At 41.4% G+C, this 16422-nt stretch overlaps 1 protein-coding gene across 2 annotated transcripts; it reads right to left on the reverse strand.

Moving 5' to 3' along the window:
* Nucleotides 1-250: 250 nt before the first annotated feature.
* Nucleotides 251-13954, reverse strand: Grxcr2 (glutaredoxin and cysteine rich domain containing 2). Of its 2 annotated transcripts, none has more exons than XM_005324216.4 (3): nt 13338-13954; nt 7594-7821; nt 251-1643 (listed from the first exon to the last, which is right to left on the reverse strand). In XM_005324216.4, the coding sequence occupies exons 1-3, from the start codon at nt 13671-13673 to the stop codon at nt 1461-1463; spliced, it is 747 nt and encodes a 248-aa protein (XP_005324273.2). In that variant the 5' UTR covers nt 13674-13954; the 3' UTR covers nt 251-1460. The 2 variants fall into 2 exon arrangements, with proteins under 2 accessions (XP_005324273.2, XP_077903309.1); XM_078047183.1 differs by having other exon boundaries at nt 13620-13938.
* Between the last annotated feature and the right edge of the window lie 2468 nt (nt 13955-16422).

The raw sequence follows: 16422 nt of genomic DNA on the forward strand, positions 1-16422 counted from the left end.
ATACATCAAGGACCTAGCAGGACTGTCATGCAGGCATGTGAGGCTCCAACAGTATTTGTGGTCAAATGTTAAACCAGAATACCATATAAAGGTCTCTGAACACCACTTATTTCCCTGGTGTTCTGAAAAGGCAGAGGAGTTGACAGCTATGAGAAAACATACAAAGAGGCAGGAGGTAGTTACGTATGGAAGCAAGGGAAACTAGTGACCAGTAGTAAGAAAGGGCAAGCAAATAAAATGACTGCAAAAAAACGTTTTCATGCGTTTTATTAGAAGTATTTATGTTACCCCCAAAGCATGCCATTGCTGAAGTATTTTAATAGCTGGATATTAGAGATTAACAAACAAATCTTGAAAAATGATTAAGTTATGAAATCAAAATCATCATAGAAAAGTAATGGGTCTCAATAGATAACAGATTTTACAGTGTTATTCTCAAGGGACATGGGGAATGGATGTTAGGGCTACAAAAAATCATTAACAAAAGTGTCTTTCTAATTTAATAACAAACTTTAGGAGAAAATCATCCACAGTATGTGCATCTGTGAACAGTAGAAATATAATTGCCTAAAATCATCGTTGCATAGTTTTTCTCCTAGAAGTTTTCCAATAGATATCTACAAAATATCTGTCATCTTTTATGTAGACATTGTGGCTACATATTAAACTTAAAATAGATCTGTTTATTTGGTAACCATTCAGGAGCTGGAAAAAGTCCTATCACACACATACTGGAGCACCAAATTTATCATAAATAGCTTCGACTTGGCTTATAACTTCAGTGGTTAGAGGCACTCAAAATGTCCCATCTCGTCTTGACCTGAGAAGTAGTCCTGCTCACTGCCTGCATGGGTGCTACCTAAGCAAAACCCCCAGGAGAGACTTTGGAAGGACAAGCCTCCTCAGCTTGCCTATCTCAGGGATGAACATCCTGTTTTGTGGTGGCCTGCTGGAGTGTTCAGTGTTGGCTCTCCCTTTCTTCTGCTTAATTAGAAATTCAATTTGACCAATGACAATTTCAGATGTATTATAAGCAACAGGAATTCAGTTCATCAGAAAGCTGCTTTTCGAGTCCATGCTTACCACATAATTTTGCAAAATACCTCCCAACCAGAAAATAATTTCAACCTGCTGCCTGAAGTGTACATTTATTTGTTCACTGGTGCAAGGTGAAAACTGAGCTAAATCAAGTGAGATACGTGCACACATTCCTGAAAGGATAATTTTAGAACAGGTTTCAAAGCTGACTCTGATTCAAAAATGCCCCTGCTACTTAGACCCACATGGAGATGCTCCCAGCCTCACAAAATGTCACTGAATAATTGAGTTTTGCTAACGGTGGAAGTGATTACAGCTGCAGTGGCTTCCTTGCTGGGAGAGGCAGGAGGAGGAGGAGGGGACAGTTTATTAGAAATAACTTTAGGGAGAGTACAATAAAAGCTGACATGCAAAATCCACAGCTACTGATTGCAAATCTGGCAAGGCTGCAGGCCATTCTCATTGCAGGCAGGGCACCTCAGGGCCCGGTAGGACTCCTTAAATCTGTTGGCCAGCATCGAGAACTTGCTGCCGTGGCACAGAGAGCAAGTGGCACTGCCAGAACCTCGGCAGTGAAAACAGTTGTCTTCGGCAAGTTCCCCTTCCTGCAAGAAACAGGCCAGGGTTTAGTTATAGCAGCAAGTTCAGGTTTATTATTCACATGCAGGTCTTGGCAAAGGCTGGGACAAAAATTAGAGAAAAAATACTTCCCACAAATGCCCAGTGATGGCCGGAATACAGGATAACAGCAGTTTTATCAGAGAGGATTTATCTGGTGAACATGGGCTAAGACAGCATCCTCTACCACCATGACTGGCATTCATAGACTTCATGTTCTTCATCATGCCTGTGAGCATCTGACGTGTTATTTCTGTAAGTTCCATAAGGGCAAAGACTTTATTTTTCTCACTGCCAAATACTAACAGTGAACCCTTGTGGCATGCCTGGTTGGTGCCAGGTACAGTTCTAAGAGCTTTTTATGTATCAGTCCATGTAACCCTTATAACATCCCAGTGAGATAATATGAGTGTTTCAGATAGAAACATGAGATCCTGAGAAGTTAATTGGCAATGGTCACACACACAATTGGGAAGAAGAGGAGGCAGGTTTTGATCCCAGGTGACTGATCACCAAAGTTCCAGCTGCTAGTGACTATGTATATGGACTTCACTGTAGTCTAATAGTAGATGACCCAAGAAAGATCATTTTGTGGACTGAGAGACTGAGTGGACAAATGAATAAATGAATCAGTGTTACCAGCCTTCAAAGCTTAGCTATCATTTCTTGGCATATTTTATTCCTCTTTGAGAACTGTGTAAGGCCTGGTGATTAAGAGCTCTGGGCTCAGGAGTCAATAGACAAAGGCTATTGCTTGATAGCAGCTGTTCAACTTGGACAGTTCCTTTCATTTTTCTAATCTGTTTCTCTATCTGTGAAATGGGAATGGGAATGCCTGAGTAGCTGGGATACCAAATTAGAGAATATGTATAAATGCAATATTCTCTGGCATTCTATAGATTCCCCATAAAAGTCAGTTTCCTCCGAAGTCCTGCCAATAAGTCTCCAGTCCTTGACTTTGACTCTAAAGAAAGTATACCTGGGTGATTATCTTGCTCTTCTCCTAAGACATCTCAAGGAAATCTGCAATTTCACACTCCTTATAAACTGTGAATCTCCCAAGAAATAAGGGGTGATACCAGACTGATACCAAGTCAATCCAATAATACATCCTGCCCATTTCACCTTCAAACATTTTCTCAGATCCATCCCTTTTTCATCATCCCAGAACTACAGCACCCAGCCCAAATGCCCACCCACTTTGGCCTGAATTCATATGGACCTGCTTCTGTTCCCTCTGGTGAGGCCATTCTCCCCAGCAAAGCCCATCTCATTAAGTTTGCTATAGTCGTGATCCTCACCCACCCACACCTCCAGAGCAGAGGCCCTGCCCACTGCCATCTGCACTGCCCCTGGCTGCAGGTCTCCTGCTCTGCTGAGTGCACCTGCTAGCCAGTCAGCAAGCGCCCTGGGACAGCACCTTCTTACCACCACTTCAAGGGCAGTGTCCTTCCCACTGTTGTTCACATATTGGTGCCAAATAAACAAACACAACAACAATGTCTAAAGAGCCTTTCCTGTTCTTAAACTCTAGGAACAAGACAGATGGAGTCCATGGGGCAGCCCTAGCTCCACCCACCCAACACAGCTTCCTTTATAACCTGAGAATAAAAATAATTTCTGAAAAGAGAGACAGAAGTTTTGAAAATATCTTCATGATGTTGCAATGTGCCTAGGAGAGATATTAAATTTTATTTATTCTAGATTTAGGGAAGGGAAGAGGTTACCCAACCCATTATATTTGTGTACTCTTGTTAATATTTTTTTTTAAGAGAGAGTGAGAGGAGAGAGAGAAAGAGAGAGAGAATTTTTAATATTTATTTTTTAGTTCTCGGCGGACACAACATCTTTGTTGGTATGTGGTGCTGAGGATCGAACCCGGGCCGCACGCATGCCAGACGAGCACGCTACCGCCTGAGCCACATTCCCAGCCCCAACTCTTGTTAATATTTGATTGACATGATAAGCGAAATAAACCAATCCCAAACAACCAAAGGTTAAATGTTCTTTCGGATGTGCAGATGCTACCTACAATAGGCAGCAGAGGGGTTGGGAGGATGTGCGGGGAAGAGCGGGGAGATGGAGATGAGAAATTCCTTAGAATGAATTGGACAAAACTTTCCTATTGTCATATACGAATACATGACCAGTGTAACACCACATCATGTACAACCTTGAGAATGGGAAGTCATACTCCATGTATGTATGGTATGTCAAAATACATTCTACTGTCATGTTTAATTAACAAGAACAAACAAAAAAATTAAAAAACAAAAAATTTGATTGTTGCCATATTTTAATATATGAATAATGAAGAAGTTCCTTTTCTTCCTTTAAAGTATTAAAAATAAATATATTTGCATATATATCTATAGAAAGAAAGAAAGAGAGAGATAGAGAGAGAGACTAGAAATTGAGCACAGGTCTTCATGCATGCTAGGCAAATGTCCTATCACTGATCTACAAACCCAGCCCTGTATATTTATTTATTTATTTATTTATGATACAGGATCTCACTAAAGTTGCTGAGGCTGGCCTTGAACTTGCAATTCTCCTGCCTCAGCATCATGAGTCTCTGGGATTATAGGCTTTTATCACAGGAACCTGCTCTGTTTAGTCAATCAACTAATTCAACAAGTATTTAATGAGCCTATATGTCATATAATACATATGAAATACATGCCTCTTTCTTCTTTTCTCAGTATTTTAAAAAATTCTTCTCAGTAAATAATTAGCAGCAGGATATAGAGCATAGCTGCATAGTGAGGCTTAGATTCTAGCCTCTAGCAGAACCACTCAGCCTACCTTTCACTCAAAGGCTATGTGGCTTTGACAATGGCATCCAGCACCAGCCAGAGCCTGCACGGCAAGGTGAATGCAGTCATAACATTGGCAGAGATATGTGCCTAGCCTAGACTAGACTACTGGTTTTAATTATCTCTGGCAAGTTACCTAATCTCTCTGAGCCTCAGTTTCCCCCTGCTGCAGACAGACCACTGGTAATACCTGCCACTCAGGCTCCTGTCAGTATGAAAGGGACTGAGGAGCACTGGGCATGATACCTGGTGACTGTGAGCCCTGTATAAATAGCAGCTGGTATTAATATTGTTACAATTATCATCATCATCAACATCATTATTATTATCTCAAAGGTGAGATCACATAAAGCATAAAGAAACTCAGACAATGTATATTCTAAAATCCATTGAGCACAAAGCCAGATTTTTCTCTTGTACATTTAACTGTGTCTCGATTCAATTATTCTTCTCCTTTTCTTTGATAGTTGATGTAGAGGTTCAAGTGAGGCCTGGCTTTCAGCCTTGCCCTGCTCTTTCATCAGGCTCTCACTGCGTCCTGGTTCCATATAACAGAACAAAGAGTCTCTTGGTCAGAAGGGGTTTCTTGATGTTCTTTGACCCTCTCTTTTAGAAGAAAACTTGTCTGGGCATTTATTGCATGAGGGATTGGGCAAACAAATAGCAATTTAAAGCAGAGTTTAAAGGACAGACAAGTGAAGTATAACCTTTCACGGCAACCGTCTGCCTGCACAGCTCTGCCCTAGTTTACAGCACTACAGCTAAGAAACACGCATCCCTCCAAATTGAATTTAAAGGTAATTGTCATATCAGGCCTGCTGTTGCCTTCCCATTTAGGCCTCCAATGTGACCTGCATTTTACCATTTCTAGCCCTCTCCCCCACGGCCCCCCAAAAAAGAAAGTGCTCCTAAAGGTGGCAATATGGTAGGAGAAATAGTAAAAATAAATTTTTTTTTTAATTCAGAAAGCAGAGCTTCAATTACAACTCTCAGTCGTCTGCCTGCTACAGTTCTTAATAGCTCTGCGTAGAAGACAAGAAAAGGCAATGACAGAGTATTCCTCACCAGCTTGTGCATTGGTTTTAAATCTCAATATTCTTTCAACAAACATTTAACTAAATATTTACTGAGCATGGACTCTATGCCAGTCGTTACTTTTTTGACACTCAAACCTCTATGTTGCACCCAGCATAAACATGGCCTCTACCATCATGGAAGCCAAATCAAAAGCCAAGAACAAAAGTTAACCAGATTAGCACACACACACAAAAACAATTGCACTATCAAGAGGAGTGAAGAGTCCCCCAACAGATCCATGTTGGAGGGATTTATCTTCAGGAAAGCCTGAGAATTTTATCCCTCTCGGGGGATGATGTTTCCTCCCTGATCCCAGGGGCTGCAGGCAAGGTGGCAGAGAACCTGAGGAACATTCCAGGCAGCCGGGATTTGCCTCTGGTAGAAAAGAACAAAAGAACATATGAGGGATGGTTCCATGAGCAGTGTGTCAGGGTGGAGAGCATGAGGAGAGAGGTGTGAGGGACGGGGCTGGCTGGAGAGGTCAGCAGGCCCTTCCGAGCTCTCTAGAACAAGAAAGGAGTCTTGGTTTTATACCAAGCAAGGAGAAGATACCAAAAGCTTTGGACGGGTAGTAAGTTGATGAAGTGGGTGACAGAACCAGATTTTCATTTCAAAAATCCATTGTTAAAGGTGAGATCAGGTTGGAAAAGAGACCTGAGTAGATGCCAACAGAACCTTGGGATCTTTCTCTGGAGACTGGGTAGCTGGGGCTCTGCGGGAGGGGAGGGAGATGGGAAAGCAGGAGAGAAGAAAGTGGACGCTGGAGGAGTCGTGGAAAGGTGGGTGGACTCGCAAGGTGAAAGAACTGAAGGGACAGGGGGTCTTTGGCACCTTGGCTGTCACTTTGAGGCCAGTTTCCACTTTCTTACTCTCATCACCTCAACCCTCCCAGAGTGGGATATGCATCACTCAGCTTCCCTCACCAGCTCATGGGAGGTGACAGGGAGTTCCACAGAATGCTTTAAATTGCAAGAAATGGAATCTAAGAACAAATTCATTTTCCTGCTACCCAAGATTTTACTCTCTTAGCTTAGATTCATCAAAACTGACTCCCCACTCCAAACCTCATACTGTGGATTAAAGAACGCTTTCCTCATCCCCCTCATCTGAGCTTGTCTGATCAGTGGTGGCACACGCACAGGGCTGTGGAGGGAAAACATTGCAACTGCTTTTTATATTATATCTGCTTTTTATCTAAAAATAGGCCAAGAAATTAAACTTTAATAATGTTCTTAATGACATTTTTTATAGTGATATTTTTGTTTGTTTGAGACAGGGTCTGGCTAAGTTGCTGAGGCTGGCCTTGAATTTGTGATCCTCCTGCTTAAGACCCCTGATTAGCTGGGATTACAGGCGTGTCCGTGTACCACACCCAGCTTCTAATTTTTAATAAACCGGTTGGCACTGGTGCTCTCACTAGGTCAGGCAATCCCTGGACAAGTGTGGTACCCAAGAGATCCTGGAGTAGGCATGACCTCCAGTGTTGTTGACAGTAGTGCCTCAGCTGTCAATTTTATTCATTTTCAACATATTGCTTTGTATTACAGTTTAGTTGGGCCTGAGATCATGGATTTACAAATATTATTGCTTAGCATTAACTAAACTAGTCTGCAAAATGGACTCCTGGCTTTATGCAATGTCTTCAAGGAGACTGAATCGAGGATAACAGCGGTAAGAGAGGCACAAATGAACCCAGGAAAAGAGGAAAGAACCGACTTTTTTTGAGCTTTTAAAACTAGCTGTCATTAAGCCACATTGCACAGTGAAACCAAAAAATACATAATCATATCTCAAAAGAAGTATGCCCCAAAAATTTAAATTATGAATATTTGAAATATGGATTTATATGTATTCTTTGTTCTATGATTATTGCTAACAACATACCATTAAAAAATAACAAATACTAAAATGTCTTCACATCTTTAACATTTAGACATTTTGGGTATTCGTATTCAAAAGTTTTGACTTAAACAGTGCATAATCAAAATGATTCGGACAGCTATAGGGTCAGCCCCGAGTGGGACCATCTGGCCCTCTGACGCACCTGCATGTACTGATCATGAGGAAATGTGCTCTCCGTCTCTGGCAAAGGCCCATTGTTCTGGTCCCTGTCTCCATAGGTTTCTTCTTTGCTCATCAGAGACTCTTCCTCAGCCACTTCTTCTTTCTGGAGAATTTTCCTCATGAAATCCCTCTTGTCCATTGGGGTTCGGATGATTTTCAGGTTATTTGTGTAGATGATTATCTTTCCAAAATCTATAATAGGTGGAGGCTAGAGAAATGGAGAAGAAACATGAAAAAACCTTCACCACCAATCGCCAAATACAGGGTTGCAGAAGCTGTCCAACACCCCAGGAAGTAGGAGAGAAGGAATTTCCAACATTCAAAGATTTCGAACACATCAGACCCGGAGTTATGGTTCATTCCACACCTTGTTTACTTTCTATGAAAGCTATGAAAACGAACCTCTTCCTTCTTGTTGATGGTAACTCTCAAAGTTAAACTACTCAGAGTGCCAGGCTCTGGAGAGTACACCACAACAGTCAATGCAGAGCTGGGCACAGTGGGTGCTTAATAAATGCCATGTAACACTTTTTTTATTCTATGTAAATGTAGCTCCACTTTTTTTGTATGCATAGGCAATATCAGCAGATACCATTTATTGAGCACTATTGTGTGCCAGATGTTATTGCTAGGCAGTTTACCAATTACCTTACCCCTCTGCAAACATCCCTATGAAGAAGCTTCCACATTTTACGGGTGAGGAGACTTAGTCTCAGTGGGGTTAAGTACTTTCCAAGGTGGCAGTTACTCAGGTACTGTGCCTGGGATTCAAACCCAAGTCTGTCCTCCTACAGCCCACATTCTTAACACCTGCCCTGCACTAATTGTCAAGAATTCCCCTTTCCCAATTGAGGATTGATGTAGCTACTCAGTTGTAACCTGTTTTTTGATAATCCATATAACATGAAAATATTTTACATCAATAAATATGCTTCTAGAGCATCATTATCAATAGCTCATGTTCACTTGCATGGGTTTAGCTTATGTTAGTTAATAGTTTGCTTAGGAACTCATTTGGGCAATACCATAATGCAGTAAAGAAGCCTGGAGGATAAGGGTGTTGCTTAGGAGTAGAGCACTTTCCTAGCACAACCAGGGAATAACTGCCGAGGAATTCCTTGATCTATCCAAAGTTAGGACAGCATCCAATCCCGATTCTATGGCAAGCTGCATCGAATCCCAATTCTCTGGTCCACCTATTGTGAGGTACAGGGGAGTTGGGTACGTCTCAGAACTCCGGTTTACTCAATTGACAATGGGCTGATATGCAGCTGGGAGGCACCACCACAGACAAGTTATTTACTAAAATACGGAAATCCCTTCACACTGGATGGTAAACAGGTATTTTCCTGAGACTCCTGAGTGCCCTCCTATTATCCAGCCTCCTTTCAGGAGCCTTGAACATCCCAAAATCCAGTGGATAAGAGTTCATTCTTAGAACCCCAAGTCCTGGGACCCTGCCCAATTCTGCTGCCTTCCATGCTGGTTGGGTATGTCCCTGTCGTTGAATATTTTGATTCTGATCCCTGGGGCTAATGATATTAACTCCTGTAGATGGGAGGTGGTATAAAAACCATAAAATAGGTTTTTCAAAAGCTGGAGGAACTACGCTAATGGTGGGCTTTGTTGTTTTTGCTGCTATTGGGAACCGTTCTTCAGTGGTGCATGCACACTCATGCTACATACCTAAATGCCTCCATGAAATATCTCCCCTGCTTACAAAACTACATAAATCAAATCTACTTAGATGCTACCGTCGAGCAGTCCCCTAATTAAAACCTTCATGTATTCAGCCAAAACCCTACTTGAGCCAGACTTCAGTGTTCAAGTTCCCTTTTTTGAAGCAGTGTGGAGTTTTGTGAAGCTCCCTATCTGGCCCTTTTTGTCTCCCTCTAGTCGAGGGATCATGTGGCAGCTTCCTTTTCCTGTGTCTTATGCACACTGGACTCCCATTTCACACTCCGGGACTATCAGTTTCCCACCATCAGAAGATAAGGAAGGAGGAGCTTTGGAAGGTTCCATTTCTACTCCCAGTGATAGCCAAAGAGGCTCAGTTACGAGGAGCCCTTTCACATCTCGAGTTGTCTTCTTTTCATTTCCTTTTTGGAAGGCAAAACTCTGAATATGTGAAGAGCATCAGGGATCATCTGTTCCAACCCCAGCCTCTAAGCTGCATTGTCAGTATTTTTTAATATACTCCAAAGATGGAAGATCCCAAATCACCTTGAAGGTGTGGTTAAGTTTCTGTCATGCTCATAGCCACATTCTTCCCTGTGTCTAAGGAAACTCCCTGGTGTAACCGAAATTCTCATTATCTGGTTACACCCAGTTGCCCCTGAGGAGCAGCCACTTTTGTATGAGAGGGTCAGGATGGGGTCAGAAATTTATCATTTCCTTCCACAGCCCAGGATGGCCACCTGGTGGGTAAATATTTGTAAAATACTCCGGTGTCTGTGACAACATGTCTAGAGATTGTTATTCAGGTACTATTAAATCTTTCCATTACTGTTTTTTAGATGCAGAAATGCCTTATTGGGTAGTAATAATGTGATGGGCTTTGTAGGCAAATCTGATTCAGATTTTATCCAGATATTGTTTGACAACTGTGCGAGACATGCAAGCTTTTAATCCTTCTGAACTTCTGTTTTCTCAATTTGTAAAACTCTCCTAGAAATATCACGAAGATGAAATTATAGAGTACGTGTGAAATGAGTTTCAGTAACTGTTACTTCCCTTCTTTTCTGCTTCCACATTTCTGTGAACCTCAGTCTTAATTCCTTAAAATATTTAGATTAGTTTACAGCCACTTTCTCCACCCATCACATAAAATAAAAAAGAATCAACATTTCTTTGATAAGAACCTGCTTTTTATTGCAATGGTGAGTAATATTTTCTAAAGAGATACAAGGTGCAGGTATAATGCTAAGTGCTTCATGTGTGTTCTCTTTATTAATCACAATAACTGCCCTGTAAGCAGGTACTCACTTCTACTGCCCTCGTGTCGTGGATGACATTGAAGATCAGCAAAGTCAAGTAGAGTGCCAAGCTCACACTCCAAGTGGGTAGAAATGGACATCAAGCCCAAGTTTGAATGACATCAAAAGTCCTTGCTTTCAGCGGGGTGCAGTGCCACATGCCTATAATCCCAGCAGCTAGAGAGGCTGAGGCAGGAGGATTTTAAGTTCAAAGCTAGCCTCAGCAACTCAGTGAGACCCTGTCTCAAAATCAGAAATAAAAAAGGGCTGGGGATGCAGCTCAGTGGCTAAATACCCTGGGTTTAACCCCTGGTATTTAAAAACAAAACAAAAACAAAAACAAAACTTGTTTTATTTGCATTATTAGTATTATTGTTATTGTTGTATAATATATATATTTTCCATTTTAACCATTTCTAAGTGTCTTAGTGTTCAGTGGCATTAGCACATTCACATTATTGTACAGCTAACACCACCATCTATCTATCTGTCTGCAGAACTTTTTCTTCTTTCCAAACTGAAACTCTGAATTCATTAAACAATAACTCTCTTTTACCTCCAGCACGTGGAAACCACCATTCTTCTTTATATCTCTATAAATTTGACAATTCCCAGTTTCTCTTGTAAGTGGGACCTTACAGTATTTGTCTCTCTGTGACTTGCTCCCTTCACTTAGCTTAATGTCTTTAAGACTCATCTGTGTTGTGGTGTGTCAAATTTTCCTATGTTTTAAAGGTGGAATAGTATGGCCTTGTTGTGTATGTACTATTCATCAGTTTATTCATTCATCAGCCAATAGACATTTAGGTTGTTTCTACCTTTAGCAGCTGTGAATTGCTATGAACATTGGGGTACAAATGTCTGTTCAAATTCAAAAAACTTTTCTTTGAATCATTGCTCTTAACGACTACCCAATGTGGTCTCCTAGCCAGTAGCTACTAGAGATTATTTTACAATTGGATTTACTATTGAAAAATCATGACATTCCAGTTCTTGTCTCCTTCTTTTGCATGAATACCACATTGACAAACTTTCTCAGTGGGAGATGCTACACAAACCCATCATGGCCCCTCCAACCCAGAACCTGGATAAGATTGGGATGTGGCATTTGATCAGGAAACAAAGAATAGAAAAGATAATGAACCCAAACAGGAATCCTCTAGAGTACTGTTTTAACCAACTGAGCTGTGTGGCCGTGAAGACTCATTTATCGGGTATTGTAAATCCATGTCAAATCACAGATTTACAGAAATGCCGAATTTGGCATATGACTTATAAAGCAGCCCAAAATTGTCTACCATGGCCTTGTATGAGGTTTGTATAAAGTATGGCTTTTTAAATTCTAAACCTGCAAGTATAGCTTAAGATAAATTCTGAGTCCCTAGTAATAAGTACACAATAAATGGTAGCTGCCATTATTGTTGGTGTTGATGTTGGCATTGTCATTGTTGTTATGTAATGATCTTGTTCTTAAAAAAGAAGATGCCATAAGGCAAAAAGCATGAGACATTAGAAGATCTGGATTCTTATTCTGACTCTGTGCCAAGGGACCCTGTAATACTGAGTGGGTCCCTCATCAACTTGGCACTTAGCTTTTCTCACCTGCACAGTGGGAATGACCTTAACATTCTCTCCAAGATTATGGCAAAGATCCAATTCGATAGAGACAGAGATAATATGTGATAGCACTTAACAATGTATATGTTACTCTACTCACATAAATATTGAAAAGAAGCCTGGTAATCTTTGGTAATTGTGGACATTCCTATAATTATACTGTATCAATTACAGCAAGTCCAATACATTTGTCTACAGTAGATGTAGTGTCTATTCCCTTAGGAAATGAACAATAAAAAATGATTAGGAAGTAATTATCTGAATTTCACACTTTAGAGATGAGAATATACCCTGGTGTGTCATTTATTAATAACCTAGACACATTGTATAATTATTTTTAATGATAAAAAGGAAAAAAAAGGCATCCATGGTCCCACTGGCACAAGCATGTACACATCTTCTACAAATTTTGGCATCTGCAAGTATTTTCCAGGTTCTTCTAGCTTAAAAGAAAATCATGTATGGGCTTTTGATTATACATGGTACTAGAGAAGATAATTGAAATTCACAGATAAAATGCATGCTTCAGTTGAACTATTAGCTCAAACGTCTCCCCAGGTCACATCTCTGGTTGATTTGCTTTTCACCATCTCTTCCCAGGATTCCAACTAACCAGAGTCCATGCTAATGAGCAATGGAAAGGCAAAAATAATAAACGACAAACACTTACAAAGCAGGCAGTAGGAAGGTGACAGCAGGAAAACAAGACTTGGATAAACCGCAGCTGAGAAATCGGCTGTAGTAAAATGGGCACCTTCAAACACTCAGCTCTTTCAGGAAACAAAACGACCCACTGCTGCATAATTTTCTAAAATGGCAAGTCTGGCAACCTGAAAACCACTGCACCTCTATTTAATTTACACACCGAGAAAACTCAGCCAAAGACCCAATTACAAGGTATTACCCTGGATGGAATTTGAACGCTATTTATGCTCATTGCACTTTCCAATGAGTAGTCAACAAGCATGTTATTTTTGTCCCAGAAATATTATTCTAATAACAGCTTGGTGCATCTATGGCTCTGGATGGTAGCTGGTGAGAGCAAGAAACAAATCTGAAGCATTTAGGTGTTTCTCTAGACACACTGCAGGAAGCCCTACCCTTAAAGCTTATAACCACGCACAATACCAACCTTATGGTCATTCGCCTTGTAATCATTGAACAGAGGCTGGCTGCCTGCCAAAGTGTAGGCATCGCCCTCTCTGAATACACTGATCCTCTGAGCAGTCAGCTTAGGGGAGTACAGCGAAGGTTTGGGGGCTTCCCCAGACCCATAAACACCATCCATTGGCTCAAGGGACTCCTGGAGAAAACTGTGAGGGTATTCTTCCTTTGGCGACTCTAATTCCTGCCCATCCTCAAAGACCTGCTTCAACACTCGACCACTGTAAGAGGAGGAGATTTTAAATCGTACTTTCCGGGGTTTGCCGTCACTCTTCTGATTCAGCTTCTTCTCGGGGTCCTCCATTAGCAGAAAGTTCACCCTGTGGTTTTCAGGCTTCCGGGCAGCCAGTGAAACTTGGGCTCTAAGGAAAAGGCATTTTATTTTCTCTCCTCCTGCATATGATTAATTCAGGTTGGTGCTAGTGTAATGCTCAGTTTACAGCAACTGACACCCACACATGAAATATTGATGGATCCTCATGAAAAGGCAGGGCACCGTGGGCTTATAGAATGGATGGAATATAAGACAAGACTGGTTCCCCTCCTAATTCAAAGCTCATCCATAACTTCACCCAACCCTGGCTTGTCTTAACCTGAGGATGAATACGTTTATTAGACTAAACAAGCACCAATTCAATAAGGATCAGACATTTAATCAATTAGCGATTGTCTTGTTGTTGTTACCAACAACTAAAATCCAGTGTGAACACTTAATAAGTGGGGGGGGGGGTTGTCACATGCATTATCTTGCTTCATGCTCACAATAACCCTACGAAGAATTGTCTCTTTTCCACAGGGAAAAGGGAAGCTTTGAGCTATTCCCTCATTTTCCACTTCTATTACAGCTAAGTACGTGACAGACTAGGCAATCAAACTCAGACCTCACTCCAAAACCGTGAGCATGTACACCAGGCCAAAAGTTTTCAAACTGTGTTTTGTGGGGACCTGGATACAATGGAGTTTCTTGTTGGCTGTTGCTTAGAATAGGAGGAGGTCAAGGGTCCTATATTCAGGGTCTTCCACTCCGTGTTAACCAAAGAAGCTCCACTTTCTAGGTATTTTATACATTCAGTCTCATTTGCAAGCACAGAACTAGTCTCCTCTGTCTGTTGCACCCAGTAAATGCCCAATACTGTGAGGGGATCAGTGGGATGAATGTCAGAGAAACACGAGCTGTGGGTCCTGAGAACAGTCCTACAATCCAGTTTAGGAAACAGACTTAACACATGTGAAATAATAACCTCAAGTTTAAGGGTGCAAACTGTCCTCTGCTAAAACCCACAACAGCTGTTCTGGGAGGGATGTGGTCTCTCGGGAGACAAGGATGGAAGAAAGCTTGTAAAGGAAAATGCACTCAGGTTGCATCTAGATGGATGGGCTGGCTCTGAAGAGCTGAATGGTGGAGTAAAATCGTTCTCCCTGTGTTTGCTGACAGCCTCAGTTAATTGCCCCAAATGACTCTCTCCAACTCCTGTAACTATTCCTAGAGATTCCGTCCCCGCTGCCCTCTTCCATCCACCCCAACACCCTGGCCCTAAATGAAAGCTTCATGGCCCCCGTTTTCAAAACTGCAGTTGCTTCTAAAGACATCTGTACCCATGTCCAATTCCATTCCCCACATTGTTGTGAAAGTTGTTTCCCAAAAATCTAGTCTGCATGTATCAGTTTCCCCTTAAAATTCTTACCAAGTGATCACTGCGTAACAAGTTCTAATTCTTTCATGTGACAAAGTTCCTCAGAATGTAGCCTCATCTTCCTCTCCAGCCTCATCCTCATCATTTTTCCAAGTGCTTCCTGGAATTGGGTTCCAGGCCCACCAACAAACTCACCCATTTCGTAGACCCTTCAGGTTTCTGCCTCTCACCCAGTACCTTGTTTACTGATTTGTGGATAAAATTTCTGCTCCTCTTTCAAGTCACACCCTGAATGTCTCTGTTTCTGGGAAGCCTTTCCACTACCCCAGGGAGTGCCACAGAATTGTGGGCCTACTGCATTAAGGCACTTCTACCTTTCCCTTGTCAATCCTGTGTTTCCTCCCATTCGACCATGAACATCTTAGAGTGACAACATCTATATCATCTCTCTATTCCCAGTGTTCAGCAAAGTGCCCAGTACATACCAGAACTCACTTAACAATTGTAGAATGAATCAATTCAGGTGAGAGAAGTCAAATAAATAATACTTTTGGAACAAGAATTGGGCATATTGGTTGAGAATAATGAAAATGTATAATCAGAAGGTTGTTAAGAAAAACATCTACCTTTCTGCTAAGGACAGGTAGTATCACAGTTATAAAGTGCCTGCGTGATCAAGGAATAGGTCAGGTAGAAAAAAAAACTAGAGAAACAACATTTTTAAAAAAAGAAGAAAACAAGCAAACTATGTTCTTCCTGACACAGAAGACATGCTCCTCTAGGTCCCCACTGATGTGGAGTGGCCCAGATGTGCCATGAATGGATTACAGGAGGCCCAGATTTTGATCGCTCAGCCTTGAGGACAGCCAGGTGGGGCCCAGGACTACATCGGCCCCATGCATTTATCCAGCGTATATCACAACATCATTGCTGTCTGTGTGTGCTTTGCCATGAACAAGAGTAGGCATCCCCACGAAAAAAAATATTTTTTCCATCTGCCTCAGGGAACAGTTATTAAAAAATGAGCAATAATCTGTCTTTATCTAGAGGAGCCAGGGAACTGACTTCCATAACTAAGTGTCAAATAAACATGTCCAATTGTCCCCAAAATGAACACCCTTGGCAAAGGTAGCCTTCCAGAAGAGTGGACTCAACCAGAACAAAACATGCAGATGAGTTTTCCTAGTAACATTTGTTCAGCACTTTCTTCACGCCCCTTCCCATATTCACAGATTTTCAGTGAGCCGAACCAGTCGTGGGAAGTTTGGAAATAACCATGCTTGCTTGATAATTTTTAGATGGTAGTGTTTTCAGAATAGTCACAGTTCATACACTTCCAGAAGGAGGCTAAATTGATAAATTGAAAGCAATTTTGGCAGTATTATCAAAAGCCTTAAAAATGTTCATATCCTTGAGTCT

The sequence above is a fragment of the Ictidomys tridecemlineatus genome, chromosome 1, assembly GCF_052094955.1.
Source record: "Ictidomys tridecemlineatus isolate mIctTri1 chromosome 1, mIctTri1.hap1, whole genome shotgun sequence".
NCBI classification, from domain to species: domain Eukaryota; kingdom Metazoa; phylum Chordata; class Mammalia; order Rodentia; family Sciuridae; genus Ictidomys; species Ictidomys tridecemlineatus.